This window comes from Hirundo rustica, chromosome 3 (assembly GCF_015227805.2).
Source record: "Hirundo rustica isolate bHirRus1 chromosome 3, bHirRus1.pri.v3, whole genome shotgun sequence".
Lineage (NCBI taxonomy): Eukaryota > Metazoa > Chordata > Aves > Passeriformes > Hirundinidae > Hirundo > Hirundo rustica.
In genome coordinates this window covers 57,076,919-57,099,938 of record NC_053452.1, presented here as the reverse complement: position 1 = coordinate 57,099,938, position 23,020 = coordinate 57,076,919, and the positions used below count along the sequence as shown (strand labels likewise).

Below are 23,020 nucleotides of genomic sequence, written 5' to 3'. Positions count from 1 at the left end.
GCCAACTATTTTGAAGTCTCCAGATGCAAACTTACCACATTTTTCAGTGTTTCCCAAGAACGCTGCAAATCATCCAATTTGGCACTAGCAGATGATTCTAAGCCTGGTTCAAAAAACTCCTGGGTGGCTGAGGTGCTGGGTAGAATTTTAGCAGCTTCTGTCTGCAACTGTTCAGCAGATAAGGCTTGGTAATAAGCAATGTCCTACAAGCACGAAGTACATTATTGCACTTTCAAAAAGAAAGATACTGCATACTATCGCCCCCATACTGCCCCACTACATATGTCCATTAAAATAAAGCCCACAAAGCCAAAACCACATGGAAACCTCTCAATAACACAGTAAATCAATATTTAACAGTAGCAGACTGAGCAGACTGAGCATGTTTTGGACTTTCATTATGATGAGGACTTTGGATGCATTTTTTTTCGTGTTCCTATTAGCTAGGAGGTGCAGAAGGCAACTGTGGACAGTCATGGAAAGGCTGGCAGGGGAAGTGCTATAAACAGGAGTATTCTTCCTGCATCATTACAACTACACAACGTATCACAAAAGGTAGTGGGTTATGGTACTGTAGGTGGCAAATAATATCCCAATGAACACTATCACAGACAGAGAGGCAGAAGAGCCAAACAGGAATATGCTGAAGAACTGGTAAATGAGGCAAGAAAGAGTATGAAGCATCAGCTTATTGTAAGCTTTCAAACAAACAGGGAGGCTCAACCAACTCATAAAAGATATTGAGAAAAGGGACCAAAAGTGCTAAAGAAATGGGCAAATGTTCCAACCACCAATGAATTATTTGAGCGGAATTATTTCTCACCAGAAGTTCTATACTTAAGAGTATGGAGATTTCTTCAACTGTTGCAGATGACGACTGAAAACATCTTCAGAAAATGCAGCATTAAGGAAACAAGTACAGTATCTCTATTTCGGTCAGGAAAGCAGGCTTGATGACAAGGATTATTTAAAACTGAAACCATGTATGACAGTTAGCAGCATATTATTTGGGAGGTGAAAAATGCTGCCTCAAGGGAGGGTACAAAGCAGACAGAACCAGGCTCTTTTCAGTGATGCCCACCGACAGGAACAGTGGCAATGGGCAAAAACTGGAGCACAGGAGATTCTCTCTGAATACCAGGAAATATTTTATACTGTTTGAGTATAGACTGAGCACTGGGACAGGTTGCCCAGGGAAGTTGCAGGGTCTCCATCCTTAAAGACACTCAAAATCCTGGACAACTTGCTATACATGGTCCAGCTTGACAAAGGGCATTGGGCTTGGATGATCTCTGGAAGACCCTTCAACCTCAACCACTCTGTGATTCTTTTATATATGTACAAAAGCTAGGTACTAAACAAGACTAATTCTGAGGTTCTGGAGCTCAAAGTATAAGAATTTGGAACAGAATGATAATACATTATCTAATACTGTATGTGAACAAAACCAGACAGAATCTGGAAGAGCACAGAAACGAGATCACTCCCATAAACTGTCCAAAAGTGTCCAATGAGGTACTTCTTCAAAGATAATAACTGGAAAACTTGAAAAATTTAATGATGAAATTGTTACAGTGTCCAGGAGCCAGCACAGAACAGGTAAGAGCTTAGCACAGCATTCAGGACTGCAATTTCAGAATTTTTTATTCTGACCACAAGGGATCTTTCCAAGTAATGGTGAAAAATTGCACCAGTGGAGGCAACTTCTCATTTTGCCTTGCCTACAGCTACTCTCCGGCCCTTTGGTAGTCCCCTCTCAAGATCAATGCTTCTGTGACCTCTTAATAGGGTTTTCAGAATAAAGGGCTTGTTTTCACAGAAAGGGAAAACAATCCCTTTACCCATCTTTTCAACCGCTTTCTGGAGTATACAACATGGCAACTTCCCTGGCAGAGCTTTCACATGGTGGTAGCAGGAATCCAGATGTTCATGTCAATTAAAGATTTTGTTGCCCCTATAATGGCCCTAATATGCCATGCCTATTCTTATGACAAGTAGCCAATAAACATTAGTCAAGCTCTGTTATTAGATGTAGGGGCAAAAGGGTGTGTTTAGATTTCGTAAGAGATGCAACAAGGGCTGATGCACCCTAGATGAGTATCTGTATGAGCAAGAGAAAGAATCCTTAAGTAGGCTGTGTACAAGGAGATTGAAAAGCATTTAACAGTGACCCAGCGCATAAGACTAGAATCACAGGATCAGCTGTGGCCTACAGGGCATCATGCCAACACTTCAGCTTTTCCAGTTCAACTGCTCTGCCATGTGTATCAGCAAACCAAGCTTTAAAAAGTGTGTCAAATTTTAATCAATTATATCTTTGGGTAAGTGCAAAGAGATTGAGCCCCAAAGGGTTCTCATTCAGTACTGAAGCACAGATAAAGTGTCTGGTATTGCTAAACATCAAAATTAACTGCATTTCAGGACTGTTAACATAATATTTGATATATTATGAAATAACGTGTTTCAAACATTAACACCTTTATAGTTCCCTCACCCTGTTGTTTTTAGAGGAGTTGCAGAAAAAACCCACATTTTTTATCATATGATAGTGCTAGAATTGTCACTTTCTATTTCTGGTCTTGTTTTAATCTATTTCAATGCATAACCCCATTATTTCACTAACAAGCAGTTGGCACTTGTTTTATATTTTCACTACTTGTTAGAAATATAAAGTGTATAGATGTCTGAATTCAGACTAGCTATGTTTCACCATTAAGAGATGCTAGGAAACTGATGAAACACTATAAAGAGTTAATCAGGATGAATTAAAAAGCAGTCTTAACACAAAAGCTTTCCTTCCCCAAATTGCCTCTTCAGAAGAGTTTTACATTTTTTTTCCAAAGACTAAATTCATGTTATTCTTCACTTTCTATAGTTCCTGTTATATTTTTTTCTGGTACTTTGCAGGTGATCTTCCTGTGAGAAATTAGTTCTTAACTCTGGCTACTTTTTAAAACAAAATAATTCCAAATTATTTTGCAGATTTGCTGTAAAAAGACAAAATGTTTATAACTTACATTTGAGTTCCTAGTTCACTAACGTCTAGGATTTTTTTTTAACCAACCTTCTTTCCTGATGTCTTCCTGGGCATTCATCATGACCAGCACTGGCAGTTTCATAGCTTCTTTAGTCTTAATCTCATGTGAGTGTGAACCTAAGTATTTTGTAAGTAAACCACTGCATTTTGGAATGTTCTTCCGCTTGTTGTTTAATACATGCGGTTCATTTCAACATTAACCACACTGAAGAAAACTTCAGCTCTAAGTTTTTAAGATTGTTATAACAGCATCAACTTTATCTCTCTCAAAAATCTTCTGCTAAATCAAAGACTTAATATTTTTTGTCAATTTTGCCCTAGTAAATCACTTATTCTAAAACTTGTATTTTGGTGTCAGCTCATGGTACATGTTCACTGTGTTTTCCTTATTGTCTGAGTGACTGGAGCTGTTTGACTTGTTTCACATTTTCAGAGATAACTAATGAATTGACACTGGCTTCTTTAGGAAGCAAGTTGCTTTTGGTCCTTTAACTCATTAGTTAATGGTGTCATAAGACTTCTATGTTGAAATGTATAGATGCCTTTCTACTGTAAGTAAACTTCAGAAGGAACTTTCTGATTATCTAAAATTACAGAAAAGTGGAAAAATCCTTCTTAGGCATTAAACAACTCTTTTTAGTATGCCATTGAAGATTTTGTCACCACTCTTAGTATCTTACATTAGTATTTTTTCTTATGTCTTATATTTAGCAACTTCTATAGCAACATATGCATTTCCGAAATTATCGTAAGGAATCAATGAGCATCTTGCTCAAACTTGTTTAATTCTACTCAGCAGTGCAATACGACACATTCTAACCTTCAAATCTGCAGTGGTCAATTTTGGAAGCAGTCACAAATGCAAAACCAACCAATTAACCATAGAATCCATAACATGATGAATTCCATGAGGTGGTGACGGTTTCTAGGGCTCATTTCTCAACTTCTTAAGCATAGCATTTTATGTATGACTTTATGTACTCAATGCTCAATGTGTGGGCTCAAAGTTTACATTTTAATCAATACTGATCTACACTTGCTCCTATTCAAAGTGCAAGAGCCTTCAGTTTTGATTTAAAAGCTAATGTCCGTTATTTCACCTACCTGCCTCACTGGCACTTAAAACAGACTGCCATGGAAATGAACAATGTCGGAATGAACAGTACATGAAAAGAAACCCACATGGAAGTTAATAACTGAAGTGATATTAAGCAGATGATACCGGGCTGTGATTTCAATGCCACAATGGCAAGAGTAGAGTAAGATAGATGGATATGGACATAATGCAATGTATCATTATGGGGAATACAAAAAGGCTTTTACTCTCAGGATGCAAGATTCCATTGAGTACTACTGAGAAAATTAAAATTATGTTACAAGTAGAAAACACTGCTGAGATTGCAATTGTCACTTTTTTTTTTTTTTTTTTTTTTTTTTTTCCCCAAGTAATGAAGAGCTGTAACACTGTATTTATACAATTTCAAATCAGAAGTCAGTATCTGTATCTATTTTGAACCTGAAGGTTTGGTTTGGTAAGAGGCTAAGCCTCAGTTCCTTGGAGCTATAGCTAAACATTACTTCAGAGGATTAAATAAACCACCTGTGGAATGGAACCATGTATGTCTGAGATAAAAGCTGAATGAATGCCAAGAGAGAGGTACCTGGTTAACAGAAGCATCTGTATTAGCCACAGGTGAGGGAGAGCGACAGGCAGGTGGAGAAGATATCTCACTGTTGGTTCCCTCCTCCCCAGACTCCTCAGTGACAGGGGAGAGCAGTGTGTGACAGCGACCAGCAGTCATCTGCCACAGGAAAAGCAACCCCAGAGCACAGGAAGAAAATCAGTTACCTCAGCTGAGGCTTGACTTAGACTGAGATCAAAACAACACATGGCCAGAATTACCACAACATTAATTAGTCATGCTTCATGCTCCCACATTTACCAGTTTAGAAATCTGCTCAATAAATAGTCTCATTTACTTGTCATACCTCAGTATGAAAATGCTCTCCTGTACCCCAATGGATTTTAAAAGACAATGTAGGGCAAACAACTCAATAATAACAAATTCAGGTTTGCCTAAACATCTTCTAATACAATCTCCACTGCATACCAAAATACTGTGGAGAGCTACAGAATATTGGACTATTTGTCTCAGTATCCAGATCCAGTTAGAACAACAAGGAATAGACTTGAAATATAAAATACACACAACCCAGTATTTAAAAGTAACCTTCCTTCCCCAGTGTTGCTCTAGAGGGATAAATCCTCAAGTCTGACGCTCAGACTAAAATCCCAGTAGCATCAGCAGAATGTTTGTAATGAGACCCAGTTAGAAACAAAAACAAAGTAAGTCAAACATTAGACCTATGGCAGTACTTAGTTTTCATTTCCAGTACGCTCCTCTGAGAATACAGCAGCGTACTGTCAATTACCGTACCAGCATTTTAATGTGTGAAAACCCTATACACTGCAACATCTAATGAAATAATATTTATTATGGTTTTATTTTATTCCCGCAACTCATCAATTTCTTAGCATTTGTTCTTGCATGCTGGCAGCTACAAAATAAAAAGCAGAATATTTGTACATTATTGCTCACAAATTTCACGTATTTGTCTGTTAAATAACTTCAGCCTTTATCAACATGTCTTGAGAACCCATATAAAGCAAAATACAGTAAAGGGAAGCTGCAACTTCTTTGGTTTGCCACACTACAGCCATTTCAAAAGCTAAACGTAGACGCGAGCTGCGGCAATTTGCTACACGGGGATGTTGTAATGATGCAAGAGGAAGCAGCTCAGATAACGAGTACGGTGACCGAAGCATTGCTTACCATAACCACCGAGGGATGAGTGGGGTGCGCTGGGAGCAGGTCTGAATCCAGCTCCTCCATTCCCTCGGACAGCCCCTCCACTTCTGTCACTGTCAGCAGCATGGTGGCGTGTTTTGCTTTCATTGTCAGCATCTTGCACTTGGAATTCAAAGAAGCAATTTGCTCCTGGTATCCTTTGATCTTCTGAGCCAGCTCCTGAGGAAACATTTTTTTCCCCCGAATGCTGATGCAGCCGGGAAGGGCCACAGGACCGGCAGCATTTCAGCTTCCGCGGCGGAGCGCAGCCGTCCCCTCCCGGCGCAGCCAATACCACGGCAGCGCTGCCGCTCTGCTGACGAGCAGGATGTCGCCAGCGCAGGGAGCCGGCGGCCGCGCTGCGACACCGCCGAGCGCCGGAGCAGGGAGGCACGCACGGACGGACGGACGGACGGACGGACGGACGGATCACGCTCGCATCCTGCCTGAACCCCAGGCCACGTCCGTCAGCTGCAGGCTGCTGTAAAGGAGAGCGCCTCTCCCTGCCCTATTTCCCCCCGCCCCCCATCTACTTCCATTTAGCTGAGGAAGATGAAGCTCTCCCGCATGCCAGGGAAATGAGGTCATGGAGTGGCTACAACTGCAAAAAAATGCCCCATTCAGCTCTCACCAGGAAGAATGAATTGTCCTAACAATAACTCACAGGGTCTAACAGGCTCAAATGTGATAGGAACAATCAGTCACATAATAAGATTAAATGTAGACTGGATCGCTTTTTCTCACTGTTTGGATAAGCTGTATTTTAATCTCGTTTTGGTTTTGTGTAAGTCTACTGAGTGAAAAGTTGAGCTGCGCAGGACTAACCTTTCTTTAAAAAGAGATGAGGGAACTAGCATAAAGCAGACAATGTTTTAAACTATTGGGGGGTTTATATCTTGTGTCCAAACACCATCATAAGCTTAAGATTTGTAGACAAGAAAGATTAAAATGAATAGCCTTATTCACTTATTCACTTACTCACTTACTCACTTATTCATAAGTGTCTTGTCTTCTCTCTTACCCTATACTGTTGCCCTGTCCAGTGTCCAGTTTCCAGTTTCAAACCTTTCAATTAATATCCTTCAAATAAAAAATAGTGGAAGCATTTCATATTTCTGCTGAAGCTATTGTTCCTGTCTCCCAGTAACAAGTTAGAGTTTTGATCTAAGCAGTGAAAACATTTGTATAAACTTGCCTGCTAAATCGGTGATTATTTGCTCAACTATGTATTTCTGCTTCATTTTTATATCTGCTTTTATTCAAAACCCACAAGTTTTCAAGGAAAAATAGCAATAGGAATTGCAAGATCTAGTAGGTATAATAAGATATTATTACAATATCTTTTCAAAACTAATTAAGACTCCTGCTTCAGGCTGATAAATTGGAAGGTTTTTTTGGTTGTATGACACTTTCAGTAAGAAAATTCCTCAAAATTACAGTGCAGAACTAATACCAAGTTAGTAATTGAAACAGCTCAAAGACTGAGGATGACATTTCACTTCTTGAGTTTCAATGGCACCTTGTCACCATCTGTCATGCTAGCAACAAAAGGACCTCTCTTGGTGCTCCAAAGCTTTCCTTGGGGACTAAGAAAAGTCTTGATTATAAAACATCAAGCAGAATAGTCAAAAACCAAGCTGCAATATAATCAAGCAACAAATTTAATGTCTAGCAGCTTGAATAGTTATCTGCTCTTTGGCAGATTCCAGTCATTCACAAATGCTCAATGAATGACATATCTAAGCCTCAGTAGAAAATTATTGTCATTCAGTATATTCTATTCTATCACATTACTAAGTGCAATGACATTTGTGGTATTAATGTCCAATGCAATGTTTATCTAAAATGCCTCATTCAACTGAAAACAAGGAAGAGTAAGCAAAAATGTGATTTCAAAAGAAAATTAAAAATAATAAAGCATCTTTAAAAAGCAGTGTTCCATGAGGTATTGTATTTTCCATAAATTCTCAAGTATTGAGATACTTGCCCACATTCTTATCTGAAATTCTAAAGAAACCCAGGTCAGTAGACATGGTATCTACTTACACACATGCATATTAATAGAAGCTTCCCCAAAATCAAGATGTAATTGCCTCCTATTTTCTTCCTTCCTCTAATTTTAATTCTAAATATAGCTACTACAAATGTCCCCTTAAATTCTTTTACATACAGCCTTTAACAGGGGATGTGGTAACTGATATTTTCTTAATAACACCCCTAACAAACATCTTGACAGACTTGACTTTTGAAGTAGTCTAATGGTTCAGAATATTCACTTCATGTTATGCTTTTTCACAGGTATTTAGCAGAGAAAACATGAGCCAAAAATATGCTTATCTCAGTCTTTCAAATCCCCTTATCCCTAAATGTGGAACACTTGCACGTATGAAGTCTGTCTGTTCTGGCTGATCCCAACGTGCGTTATCATAAAGCTGCTGTCTTCCTGCAGATGTTTAGGACTACTCCTAGCTACTAAACTGGCTCAAATGTACATGAAACTTCAAGTCGCCCCATTTTTAAATCCCTTCCTGCCTGCAGCATTATTTCTTCCTCCAACAACATTACCCTGAATCGCTGGTGACTCTCCTGCATTTGCTGTTCCAGAATATTTGAATAGAGAATAGTAGCATTATCAATTCAATACTAATAAACCCGAAAGTTTCTACATATGCAAACTGCTCTTGAATTTATACTAAATAACAGTTTTAACAGCTGGAGAGAAAATGAGCAACACATGTAATATTAGGTTATATTACACACCAGGAGGGAATCGCTTTAATTCATAGGTAAAGAAATGGTGCCATCTGGTGCCAAAAGTGACACACAGAGATCAGTGGTGCACGTTCTATCATAGGAATTACACAACACACCGGGGGAAGGGAAAGGGGCTCAGGAGGAGCTCTCAAGCCAGCACAACAAGAAGGCTGCACAGAGACTATCCTGACTTTTTCAAGGGCTGATAATCCATGAGTTTGTGGGCAGGACCTGCAATTCCAGGGCACAAAAATCTTCCCAACAACGACTTTAAAGAAACCTTTGGAGAGAATGGTGCAGAGTTTTCCTCCAAATCTACTGTGGGTTTCCTTTGATTCCAAAGTCTCTTGGTATTCTTTACAGAATATGACTGGGATAAAAATGAGCAAGGATATACGCGCATCTTTCTACAAGTTCCTTAGGATATACATACATACATATGGATTACCGAACTAGTTGTAATTAACTGACCAACTGCTGAACTTTCACTTCTGGGACACTCCTCAGTCAAGTTCTAATGTTAACTGCCCCTTAATTATGCAATGCTTTTGTTTATCACAATGTTATCCGAAGGCTGGGATATATCTAACTGAATAAACAAATGAGTTGTCCACATTGTACCGATAGCAAGAGTTCCCTCTCTGAGATTAAGTCTATCTGCTCAACTACGTTTGAGGAAATCTGAAAAGCAACTCAGCTATCTTATGACTATTGCTTATGAGAAATTGTCTGAGTCAGTGAGCTGCCATTGATCCCAATGTCTTGATGCATTTTGGGTCCCATACCTCATTATGCGAAATCTGGACCTGGAGTTCCTGGATGTTGCTGGTTGCTATTGGCTTGTCTTGGATCTCACGATGGGCACTCTCTATCATCTGCTGCAAATGTTTCATTTCTTGCTCATATTGCTCATACTGAACCACTGCTTCCTAGAGAAAGGAAAAAAAGATTGAGTGTCTACATGAAAATTAATTTTCACTTAGTCTAAGCATGACAGATCTCCCTCCTGAAGTATCTGGCACTCACATCTTGATAAGCAAAGCAGAAATACAGTCAGGAAAATGTCTATTCATAAATACTGTGAATTGCAATGATTTGAATGGTTTTATTTCTTTAAGTATTTCCCAAACCCACAGTCCACATAACTGCTGTAACTTCTGATTCTAACAAGTATCTGAACGAAACACACCCACAAGAACATAGCCTGGCGTAGTTTCATGGCTTTATTATGAAGCGTTTTCATCTGCTTTTTCATTTCAGGTGTTCATTTGTGACTATAAGAAAAGCTTAATATTACACAAAATGCAACTGGGAGAGGATTATGAAGATTGATTCAGACAGTTACAATGTAGTATCAGTTCTTTCTATCATAGATGCATGGGCAGGTTGTCTAACCCGTTTTTTAAATTTTCAGCATGACATTGTAACCTTTTTTGTATTTAAGGATCATTAATTATCCTTAATCATCAAAAGTCTCTTTAGTTATCCAACTTGAAACTTTGTAGTCGCACCCTAGCCTATGGAATATTCTGTGTATATTCCTCTCACTAAAAACAAGAGAAGAAAAGCTTATTCTCTTATTTGGAAATACCTTTTACATTATATATTTTACATTTACAATTATAAATCCAAACAATCTAACAAAATCTAGTTTACTTGTATTTAACAAAACTTGAAAAAAGAAATTTAATAGACATTGAATGATTCCAAAATCAGAAAACAAATATATATAAACTATAAAGAGAATAAAAATAATTATTTTTATACCACAAAGTTAATTAGCTTGATAGTTTTTATGCAATTTTCAGAAGCAACTGGTGTTATAATGTTATATTAATTTTATTAATTTATTATATATCTTGTAAAATTAACCTCTGTGCAATTGTATATTAGTTGCTTGTCTAGTTAATCCCAACAACATTACAAAAATCATAGCAATATCAGGGAGAGAACCGGGGTGGGAGTCTGATGAGTAAATCAACAATTAACACGGTCATGAATATTAGAGTCAGGAATAACTGAGACTTGGTGGGGAAATCCCTAATGGTACCACAGGACAGAGGAATGCCCGGAGATACGAAATTGTGTTTTCACTGCAATTTGTACGTCTCTGTTCGAGTTCCTCTGAGCGATTGCTGGGATGGAGTTGCACTTGCCTGCATGATGTTGCACTGCTGAATGGCCGTGTGCTGCAGGCGGCTGGCCTCCTCCTGGAGCCGCAGGGCGCTGTGGCACATGGGCAGGCTGGCGACCACCTCCTCAGGAATCCTCAGGCCACTCTGGCAGTCCTGTACTGCCTGAACCTTTGGCTTCAGTGACTCCATTTCAGACAGCAGATGCTAGAAACAAAGCCAGTGCCACAATAAACCAATTTTTCAGAACTCCCAGAGCATTTCATGCAGCCAAAGAAAAATAATGGTACGTTCAAGAAATAATAGAAAATTATAATAATTGAATATAATTAGAAACAGTTCCTCTGGAGTTGCTCATTGTGAAATGAGAATTCTTTTAAAGAGTATTTAAGCAAGAAGCCCATATACTAAATATAAATAAATATAAATATATAAATATAAAAATAATTAATGAAAAAGCATAGTAGCAGCTATTTCTAAGTGTCCAAGTAAAAAAGTATTTCTGTTAAAAGATTTGAGAAAATAGATTTACAAACTCCCAAAACCAAAGCAGGACAAGAGTAATTTATATATACACATATCTCAGTGTTAAAATTTGAGTGAACCTCCCTGCTGGGACAGAAAAGCACATTTTCAAAACAGCACATGAATCCCATTGTGCTCACACCCTTCCTTTGCAAATACAAACCATAGCTGAAAATGGTGCTTCAAATTCAAAAGGCAATCAAACAGAAAGGAACAGAGGTACACAGAAACGTTTTTCTTTGAATAATCACAAGCTGTAGGCCTGAGTTAATACTGCCTATTCCATACAAGATGTCCATTCAAGCTGTCTGTTCATATGCATGAGAAGGGTCTTAGTGCAATGGCTGGAGAACTTATTTGATCACTGTTCTTTTTATCTGCGTTGAGGAGTTTAATGTATGCACAGATATGAAAAAAAAAAAAAAATAGGAAAAGGCAAACTTGATAAAATGGGCCTTAGCACATTAGAAAAAGATTTTAGATTCAATTGATAGAAATCAGCTGGACAATGAGGCAAACAGGGATAGAGAATTTGGTTATCTCCCTTCCCCTATACCACACACAGAACTCTAAGTGGGTCTGAAGTGCATACTGATGAGAGGATTGTGGATTGTTTTTTATTTCTGTGGTTTCATGACATATGGTGGATAATCTAACCAGAATTTCGGTATAATGACCTATTCCTCAGGCAGCACAGGTGGGGCCTCTCCTCTGTCAGACCCCATACTGCTGGCAAAGGGTGTCTTTATTGTTCAACCAGCACCCAGAGGCACCCTGGGGGCTGTGTACCAGCCAGGCGCTTTCCCACCTCCCCTCTCTGGTCTGGTGAAACAGGTGGAAAGGGGCTACAGCCCCCTTCTGTACAAAAGAAAGTAGTATTGTGAGATCTGCTAGAGCTAGGACAAAGAATACATATGAAACCCAGTGTAAACTCCATGTTCCTTTACTCTTAAGGTTGGTGATGTGTTTCACTTACACTCTTCAAGACCACATTCTGAAATCTGTTCGCAAGTCCCCAGAATAAAGACTGCATATTTTAATGAAAAGGAAAAGCTCTGCAAATTTACCTTCTGTGTTTTTCTACAGATTTTAATCCTACAGTGAACTTGCTGACATCCAGTTTTCACTCATGTCAGACTGAGACAGCTAAATCTCTATAATATCTTGCAGGAAGAAACATGTTTTGAGAAACTCAGAAAGCTATAACTTGCCTTATTTTTCCTGTTAAGAGACTGACACCAAAACTAACAAACTGACAAATCTCCATAGCAGATCAAATGCAATAGAGATAACCACAATATCTTATGGAGATAATTCAGCTAAGCATTCAAAAATTTAACTGGGCTTAAGGAAACCTGAATTGTCTCCTAGTGCTCCAGATTACTATTGGAGAAGCTAGCAACAAACTATATCATTGCGTCTCTATCTGTAAAATAATGATAACAACCTGGACTTCCTTTTGAAGTACTTTAAGAACCTCTTGACCATAAGCACTAGATAAGAATTGGGCTTTATTACAATTATTAATATGGATTAAATGGATTGGATGCACACTTCTCAGAACTGCATCAATCTAAGAACGGGCTCATAAAGAATTATACTTCAACCATTCCCTCTGAGGGAATGATTCCTCTCACTCCATGCCTTATTTCCTTGGCAGTAAATTCAGGCTACACTCTGAAACAGTGACCAACCTAAGAAAAGCAAAAATCAGTTTTATCAACACTCATTATCCTTTGTGTAAGGTCACACTACTCAAATGCTAACTTTGAAGTCCTGGTCTTTTACCTGTCTGTGAGAAAGTTGCTCTTTCAAGCTCAAATGGCCGAGCTCTGGAGACATCAGTGTGGCTTGGGCTTGCTCCAAAGCAGCCTGTAGGGCTCTCAGCTCAATTTCAAATTTCTTCATATCCTGTAGCAAATTTGATTCAGGGATGAATAAGAGGAAAAATAGAAATCAATATAAATATATCTGTCTGGATTTTGCAGGTACATCCCCCTTACACACAGTGCAAAAGACAATTCATAGTTTTGACAGTTAATTTTAAATGCTTAAAATATTAGATAAAACTACTGGTATCCTATGATAGTCTAGAAAAAGAGATTGCAAAGGCAGAGTTATTATTTAAAGTACTTCAATCTCAAATACATCATATGCTTTATAAAATTGATAAAGCATGTTCATTATTTTCATTGCACTCCTTTGTAGAGGTAGGCCTTACACTATGGAATTCTGGTCTGGTCCAGTGCTGATCTAAATTAATAAAGAACAGCATTTAGATATCATTTAAGAGAAGAATAGAGGAAATAGCAGAACACAAGTGTCAAAAAATACACTTTTCAAGTATCTAAACTTAGGTGCTCAGTGCTATTTGAGACACACCATTATCCCAAATATATCCATCCAGAAAGGGCACTTATAACAAGATCTGCAGAAATCTTGTGCCCATCGGAGTCAGCGCCTGAAGGCAGCATCTCGAACAGTGCAAGTTACCTGACTTTAGACAACAAAGTCATGCCCTGTAGAGACCACAAGTTATCTTCACTGCTAATGATCTCATTAGTATGATGCATGCATCACCCTACTTGCCAGCTAGCATTAGAAAAACTGATTTCATTTACCTTGGCAGCATCTTGGAGGTTTGGTAGCTGCACTTTGATAACTTGCTGCAATTCCTCCGTCCGCCGCCCCAGTTCCAGCACTTGCTGTGACATTCCTTCAGTGCAGTATACACTTGCCAGGTAATCAATCCTCTCACTCATGGCCTCAAGATCACCGTGAATCTCTCCAGACTCATCAAGAATGCTCTAGATGGAGACACAAGCAAATCGAATGTCAGGTTTGAGACTCAGTGGCACATATCTTTTAAGTATATTGTTCTGCAAACTCTTCAATCTGTACACAGTCATGAGACTATGATTAAATTCCACTGATTTTCTCTAAGGCTTAGGCAATGTGCTTAGTTCTGAAGGTCTGCTGGAGTGCTTCAGCTTATAGAGACTGGGAAACAAAAGATTAAGTCATGAAACTTCAGCAGCTGTACTTACCAACATAATAATTTTAGTGTATTGCTATACAAACTTGTGTGTAAAAATATATGCCATCTGTGGAGAAGATTTGTCCTGGAAGCCTCATATACCTAACAGAAAGTAGCAGAAAGCACTTGGGTGCAGTATTATAGCAGGGCAGGAGTCATTAATGCTGCCTAAAAAATCACTGCCAAAGTACTGTGTAGGATGGTATTGGTTAAGCTTTTATCATCAGATTTCATAGCAGGGAAAAAAACCAGCAAAACCAAACCAGAAATTCTGTCTCCAGCTTTCCTCAGCATAAATTGCCTGGAAGTTCCTATTCAGAAAACAAAGTTTGACATACTACACTGCACTAACATATGAGAATGCAGCTGACAATTAAGTAATGTATATATAAAAAACGTTAATTTATGCCTGTTTTGGTATTAGTGATACATTATTATCTTATGATGCCTTGATTTCTTTCACTTGTTGATGTAACACCAGGAAAGTTTGAACCTCATCAAAACATCCCACTAATCTCACACACACATTCCTTACAAAGACACACACAACAAATTGCACAAACACAGGGACAGCAAATTACTCTGATGTGAAATGCTCAGGATTAGATTGGAAGAAACTCTTCCATTCGGTATCAGTCTGAGAATATTTGGTATAAAACTCATTAGATAAGAACAAAGGCTATTCTAGTTTAGCATAATGGAGAAAGAAAAAAACAACAAAGCCCAAACTGAAAAAGCTTTAAAGTATGAGCTGCATTAAGGTACTTGGTGTGATAGAATCACAGTGTGCAGACACACTATTCAGCCAAAAGCCTTTACAAAACCAAACTATTTGAGTAACATGGAGATCAACTTTGAATTATGTTTTTATTCTACAACGTATGTTTATTTCAGTTTTCCAAACAATTGTCCAAAACCAATTAATCATTTTTAAGGCTTGGGTGAACAGTCAAAGAAATCTAGCACTTTAGGAGGAAGTAGACCTCCATTGCTTTGAAAATAACTTTTTATATACACTGTCTTTTAAATTTCATAGCTCACATAATCACCTGGTAGGCTTTAAACTGATCACGAAGCTGAGAGGAAGAATTCCATGTTATACTACCATGCACTAGGATATTTGCTTTCTCAATCCACTTCAGTATGAACTCCAGCATTTCATTGTATTCTTCCAAGTGTGAAGCAGCCTGGATAAAAGAAAAATTTGCTTGAGCCTAAGATGTGATTTTGTACAATTCTTGGGGGACGAAAAAAATAATTTAATTTCCTTCACTGTTTTAACTTGGGGATCATTTTAACAACTTTTTCTACCTGTATTATATAAGTTAATTTCTTATGTATTTATGGAGTAAAAATAGTTTTGTTTCCAGTAGTAAGATCATTTGTTTTGGGGGAAAAAAAGGCACTATAAGAATGTGGGTCACATTTGGAGAGTCCATTGATGCTCAAATATTTCCCTAGAGGGTACACTCCCTATGCATACTTCAGCCTCACATGTAAGTACCAAAAGACCTCCTCTTTCAGTTTGTGGCTCAATTTATTATTTTGATATGTCTCTTTCCATTATATCCTCCAAATGCCTTTTTTTTTTTTTTTTTTCCTAACTGAGTCTGCTTTGTCCACTCAATCTGCCACATTTCCCAAAAATGAAATGCTGCGCTATTTCAAAATACAGGACAAAAGTTCTGCTTTCTGATTAATCCAATTTCTTTTTAGCAAAGTCGTCATAAGCTCCAATTTTCTTTTCAGCAGGAATAATTTCATTGATGTTCACAAATTTCCTCCTTAGAAAGGATGGATCAAATCCAAGGTGATCAAACTGTATTTGCAAGCAGCTTTCAGTACCTATAATTTTTGTAATAAGTGGATTTTTTGATGCAGAACAAAAATATCCTAATGTTAAATCTCTTTACCAAGTACTTTTGACTGAGTTCTTTGATAAAGATTTTCCATCTCTTCTTAAAAACAAATTTTCAGAGAAAACTGAAAAAAATATTTTGAAGTTTTCTTACAGAAGCAACTTCATGCATGGAGAAAGGAGAACTCATAATTTATCAGGGTAGAACCAAAGAAATGGCAGAACCAAAGAAAACCCATTTACTTTTAGCTAGAGTTTTCTGAGGATAAGACCAATTAAGAAAAAAAAAAAGAGAATTTCAGAGACTTTGATCCACACGGGATGCATCTTTAAGAACGACAAAATATTGCATAAATATTATGCATTATCAAGGCCATTGTATATTGGCTTTTCTATTGAATGTACAAATTATATTCACCCTCTATGGATTGGGACCAGAGCAAAATATGGGTTTTTTCAACTTTTGTTTTTAATGCTGCAAATACAGGTAACAGTGACAGAACAGAGATCCTGAGAAGCACAATGAGGTACTATTTCCAGGCACGCTGGAAATGTGAGATCTACAATCTTTTTAGGGCACCAAAGGAACCAAACAGCAGGTGATTCATGCAAGAGGGTCTTAAAGCAGCCTATGAGAATTATTTCACCCCTTGATTTGACCTGTATCTCTTTGGAATGTGATGCAAGCTCTGACGAATAATAGGCAGATGTGCCAAGGAATTCCCTGTCTGGCATAACTCCAGGAAAGTAAATGGGATGTTTGCATGCTCCTTCTGGTTCTGAGAGGAAACAGCAGAAAGGGTTTAAGGTCATACCTGACTGAGCTTGGCTGCTCTGTACTCAGCCTGCCGTATGGTCTGCTGGTGCAATGCAGTGAGTTTCCCTATCCTGTGAGCTAGCTGCTTAGCCAGGGGTACGTTCTGCTCTGCAAAGTCCTGGACTGATGCATCTAATTCCAACAGCTTTATATTGCAGCTGTCCAACTCGTCACCAAGGATCTAGACAGAAAAACAATAAAATCAGTGATCCAGGAAGTGTTAGCTTTCTGGTTGATTATTTCTAGCCCAACTTGCAACTTTTATACTCTGTCCAAAGTCTGCATAGTTTTTTCCATTTTTAAGCAGGAAAGCAGAACAGCAGGATGTTTGGTCATCTCTTAAGTATGTGCCATTACTCTTTCTCCTCTGACTTCCTGGCTGAAATGGAAAACCGTTTTCCCTGCTGTAGCCAAACACTGAGTCACTTCAGTGTGATGTTAACTGTTCTCAGGCAACTTACTGTGTATGTTTCTCAAATTAATTGTCAGCACAGATTGCCACAACAAGGATTTTTATTTATTGGAAAAGGGGTTTGTTTTATTGCTGCTTTAAAATATCAGTTTATAAACTCATAAAAATGTAGTTACTCATTAATGGATTAAGAAAACTTTAATTTTAATTTGAAATTTGCATTTTCATAGCATGTTCTTGATGCAGAAGCAGTCCAGTTGTGCTAGACTGTTTCAATAGAAACACAGTTTAAAATCAGTTTTTCCTACTATAGTCACAAATATTTTGAAAAGGAAGCCTAAAATGCTTTTCAAGTTTCTAATAGATTTATAGCATACTCTTGGCCTACAGTTTCTTGAGAAAAGGCTACTGGTTATTTTTTTTTATTTGTTTTTTTTATTCAAGGTGTCAAAATTCATTGTTTTTGTAATGTAAATAAAATAAGTTACAAAATCAAAGAACATATTAGATTGGTGGAAGGGACCACAGTGGGTCATCTGGTCCAACCTCCCTGCTCAAGCAGGATCACCCTAGGGCACGTGGCACAGGATTGTGTCCAGATGGCTCTTGAGTATCTCCAGTGAGGGAGACTCCACAACCTTTCTGGACAGCCTGCTGCAGTGCACAGACACTGCACAGTAAAGAAGTTCTTCCTCATGTTCAGGTGGAACTTCCTGTGCATCAGTTTCTGCCCATGGCCTCTTGTCCCTCTGCTTGAACAAACACCCTAGCCTTTCTCGAATTATTTCTACAAATTTAAAGTGTAATCATTCAGAACTCCACTACACGTGCTTCAAGAAAGTTACTTCAAGTTCTTCAGGTTAGGGCTGTCCTGGCAGACACATCTCAGAGTGCAAGTTACAATCAATCGTTATGATCAATCAATGTTATTCCACAAACTTGGAGATGTAACTTTCTACATGTAGACACAAAGACAGATGTTAAACTGCTCATCTAAATACAAAGACACATATATTACAGCAAGCATAAATAAACGCATTTACTACAGATATTACACAGAATTTATATGCTGTTTCTGAAGGAAGGATCCATTTGGCTTGACTCACGTGGATTTAAAGCAGATTTTTATTTTATTTTTTCACAATCTGTTTCAATGTTAATATAAAAGTATTTACTGCTGTAACCAAAACCAACCCAGTCTCAAGAATTATCAGCTAAATGCTGACATAAAAGCAGTTGGAACATTACTACAGCTCCAGTGACAGAGAGTTTTCATTTAAGAACATAAGAAAGCAGATTTCACTGGCTTTCTGCTTTCTTATTGAAATCAAGGAGGTACACCAGGGATATAATTCAATGACGCTTCCTGCAAAGCAAAAAGTATTTTGGAACATCTTGAGGATCTCATGAAAATAAACAGGTACTTTATGACATAGCAGTCATGCTAAATCTTCTCCTAGTTTGTATGCTCTGCTTAATTTCAGACAGTAATTTGGTCAAGTTTGTCTTTGCCTAGTTAAAATAACAAACCAAAAAAAAAAAACCCAACCAAAAAACCAACCAAAACCCCATAAACCCTCAGCCAACCCCTTTTCTATTTCTCCTCTCCCCAAGATCCCTTACTCTCATATGATAATACTAATTAGGCCATTACACTTCAGTACATATGATTTTTCCTGCACATGGCACATACCTAAGATTAAGAAAACCTTCAAAAAGAACCAAGAGTCCTTTGCACTACTCTTAATTGCATGAGTAGTACTTTGCCTCATTGTTGAACCAAATGATGTGAGAAGCAATATTCTATTGATCTATTTATCATAAATAAAAAAATGATCTTTTTGGTATGGACAAGAACAAGAAACAGTTTGAAGGTTCCTCAAGCTTTCCCAGATTGGAGTCACAGTCATTATTTAAAAGGAACCATAAAAGTTTGTCCATCTGACTTCAACACTTAGCTGCTTCTTCCAAATTCTGTTACTTGTGTGAGCCAGTTTGCAAAGAATGTGGTTTTTAAAATCTCATCAGCCAACCCGCATTTCTGTATAATACTTCTATTGAACTACATTAAAAAACTGTGTCCTGCAAGCCTTCACAAACAACACTTTGGTATGGAGTGTCCCAGTTCAGAAAAATTTATGGCATAACCACATAAGAAAAGCCTTGTCTTACCTTTTGTTCAAGTTTAGCCTGTGCTATATTATTTGTTTTCTTTTTCAGTTTGGAAAGAATGGTATTTAGCTCATTTGCTATCCCCTGGATTTTCTGATCGAACTCTTGATTCAATGTTTTGATTTGCTGAGTTTCTCTTTCTTTGGTTTGGATCTGTCAACAATAAGAATTAATTTCAATAATCAGAAATCACTCCTCCTCAAAGGAAATTAACTTTCATTTAACTTAAATCCAAAGGATGAAGGCAATAAAACTATTCTGTGTTGTCACAGTTTGGCCACAGCAGGATACCAAGTTATAAAGCCTGAAGAAGGGCTATAGATCAGTTACACATTTATGTACTGCACTTTACCTGATCCTGTACGGTTACGAGGGCCAGTCCGACTTCTGCTAAGTGAAGAGAGAGTTCAGAAGGCAAAATGGTATAAAGCCCCATGTATTTATTCTGTTGTTGTTCAGCCAGTTTTTCAACAGCGTGGCGATGAGTCGTAACTTCACCAAAGAGAGACTAATGACAGAAAAAACAGTATTGTTAAGAACAATGAGAATGTATCTTAAATAGCTTTAAAATTAAATATCATAGTCCATCATCTACTTCATGCCTTATGAATTTGTCTCACGGGTTATTAAAAAACTAATTTGAATTTGTGGTGGTTTTGAAACTATTAACATTCACTAGCAGATTAAAATGAAGATAAATATTGTGACTTAGAAGTTGACAAATTTGGTATACCTGCAGCTCCTGAAGTTGGATGTCCACTTCTGCATCAGGGCTTAATAAATATTCTTTTGTTTCCTGGATCCAGGACTTTACAATATTAATCTCTGCTTCAACCTCCTCGCGCTCCTTCAGTTCCTGTTTCACCATCTTCATGCCTTTTTTAACTTTCTGTTGCATACTTCAGAAAGAAAGAAACAATAACTATTTATGAAGAATTAAGCAATGTCTAAAAACACAGCTTTGACAAAAAATACTGAATAATAAAGATAATGATTAAGAGTACCACATCCAGAGAGATAAATTTAAATAAATTAAGTTTTTCATGTCAATTCTTTGGTTTTATGTGTTTGGACATGAAGCATGCAATTCTTTTGAAAAAATGCAAATGTATACAATAGAGATCCCTACATCAGAGCTTATCACCACAGACTGGCCTCGCTGTCAGAAGAGGAAACAGGCAACTGCAGGGCACGAATTAGGATTATTTATTGTCATTCCAAAAGAAACTTCTAAAATAGGTCAGAAAAACTGCATCTTACACTTGTTTATTTCTCTACACTAATTAGAGAGTGAGACTTGACCTGCTCTGATATTGATACCTATAACATAAAATAACATGAGATAAATTCCACTCCTATTGATGGGATTTGCATTGGCAGAATACTTAGGATAAGTCATAGATCAAGCATCTGAACATGGCCTATTTCCATACGTGCACTAACACAGAATTTCTGCCCTTTCCCTAAGAACTTGGGTCTCCTGTAAAAAATGACACCTCCGTGAAAGTTCTATTGGATTAGTTGTAGCTCTTACACATGTGACATGGATCTTTGATATTCCCACAGTTCATTCATGTTTGTATAACCTTGCATAGAGGGATCATGCCCTATTTATATGAGCAGGAGGTTATCACAGAGCCTATATCTTAGAAACCAATTTTAACTAAGTGCAAAATGGAATTGTAAAACTACTTACATCTACACATTTTCTAATGTGATTGCTATTCTACTATAATAATTTATACATACACACAATAAACTGCACAGGCTTGGTGCAGGGTTTAGAGTTTTGTCATTTTTCATTTCTCTTTGTCTTCCCATGGTGGAGGTCCACTTAATAGTATCTTAGAGTAGTTACAAGGTAGATTTGTGTCTTAAAACTGAACATAAAACTTCCTGTTTTCTACATGACAGGGTGATGTTTTAGGTTTAGATAAACATTTGCATAACCTCAATGTGGAAAGTTATGTTTTGTTTGCATATGCTCTACATTCCTTTGTTAATATCATACAGGACCTACTTTTGGCACCTAAGTGCCAAAAGAAGATACAAAAAGATAAATTATTTCTCTTAATGTGAGAAGCAATGGAAATATTAAAAAACAGTTATAATTTTAATGCAGTCTATGCAGCTTTTATGTAAGTTAGTATTATTATGCAAGGCAAGAAATACATATTCTAAAAGGCATACTGTTTCTGATGGAAATAAAATATAATGGCAAAATTTTATTTTAAAATTAACTAAAAGTAATTTTAAATTAAAACTGATGTTAATATTTAAAAATAATAGCTAATATTTATTTAGGTGTGTTAATTGTTAATGATATAAAAATGATACATAAGCTCTTAATAATGAATTGCAAGGTACCATTTTTCTGGTGAATCTTTTAAAATATTTCCTTACTTGTGGCATCGATCTTGCATTGCTTTGATTTCTTGCATAACTGGTAGTTCCTTCTGAGATGGAGGCTTTACTTCCACATCCTGAAGCATGCTAACAGCATGCTGTTTGAGCAGGCCCAAAGATGACAGCTGGTGGTCTACTTCCAGCAGAAAACTGCCGTGGTAATCCAAGAGTTCCAGGAGCTCTGTCTTGGATGCCTTTTCCACTGAACTTTCTGGTAAGCGACCTTGGAGCTGATCTATAGCTATGGTGGCTTTCTGAATCTATGGAAAGAGATGCAGTCTTGTCAATAATAAAATGACAAAAGAAGCTAGTGCAACTGACACTTAAAGGTGCTAGATCCAGTGCTGTACATTTAGATTCTATAAAACTATCGGGGTATAGGGCTCATGCTCTACTGTGCCAGATCCCTTTCTCTTCCCTTAATCCTTTAGGGGATTAGGACTTGCTGAGGGATTTTTTGTCCAGTTATGGGTATCTTATTATAGTCTTTAGCATTTATTATATTTATTGCCATAGCAACTCGAGCTGAACCCTGGGGTGCCCCCATATTTGGCACAAGTCATGAATTTAACAAAATGAATTATCCTCACTCCTAGAGAACCTGTTATCTGGGCATAAATAATAGACAATGACAGATAAAAAGAGTTAGGAGGACATAGGGGAAAAAAGAGACATATGATCAATGAGCAGCGACAGGCGCTATCATCACTGCTTATGCTTAAAAGGAGCAACTTCATATTCTTCAGAAAAAAAAAAGAAAAAGAAGAAAAATGGAAGAGAGAAGAAAGAGAGAAAAAAGAGGGAAGAAAAAGAAGAAACAAGAAGAAAGAACGAAAAAAAATGAGGTTAACATAATCTAGAACAGAATATCTGAGGAAAGGAAACAGAGGAGAAGAATCTAAAGAGCCACCAGAAACCAAAACAACTCTGTATGTACTATACATGTATGCATAGAGAAGAACAGTCCAAACAGTCTAAATCTGGATCTTTCATAGCTGCGTTTTTCTGATCTGAGGAAAAA

At 37.5% G+C, this 23,020-nt stretch overlaps 1 protein-coding gene across 23 annotated transcripts in view; it reads right to left on the bottom strand.

Annotated features, from left to right (window-relative positions):
- SYNE1 (spectrin repeat containing nuclear envelope protein 1) overlaps positions 1–23,020 on the bottom strand; it is a 301,821-nt gene that overhangs the window by 91,379 nt on the left and 187,422 nt on the right. For 16 of the 23 annotated variants that reach the window (XM_058419844.1, XM_058419842.1, XM_058419859.1 and 13 more), the window contains 13 exons: positions 21,997–22,259; positions 20,327–20,492; positions 19,946–20,101; positions 19,594–19,746; positions 17,008–17,190; positions 15,384–15,521; positions 13,919–14,104; positions 13,086–13,208; positions 10,793–10,979; positions 9,426–9,565; positions 5,872–6,066; positions 4,699–4,839; positions 36–203 (listed from right to left, as the gene is read on the bottom strand). In XM_058419844.1, coding sequence (XP_058275827.1) covers positions 36–203; positions 4,699–4,839; positions 5,872–6,066; positions 9,426–9,565; positions 10,793–10,979; positions 13,086–13,208; positions 13,919–14,104; positions 15,384–15,521; positions 17,008–17,190; positions 19,594–19,746; positions 19,946–20,101; positions 20,327–20,492; positions 21,997–22,259 — 2,199 coding nt within the window. Of the gene's footprint in view, positions 1–35; positions 204–4,698; positions 4,840–5,871; positions 6,212–9,425; positions 9,566–10,792; positions 10,980–13,085; positions 13,209–13,918; positions 14,105–15,383; positions 15,522–17,007; positions 17,191–19,593; positions 19,747–19,945; positions 20,102–20,326; positions 20,493–21,996; positions 22,260–23,020 lie in introns of those variants that run through there. The other 7 variants (XM_058419845.1, XM_058419849.1, XM_058419851.1 and 4 more) reach the window with 7 other exon arrangements.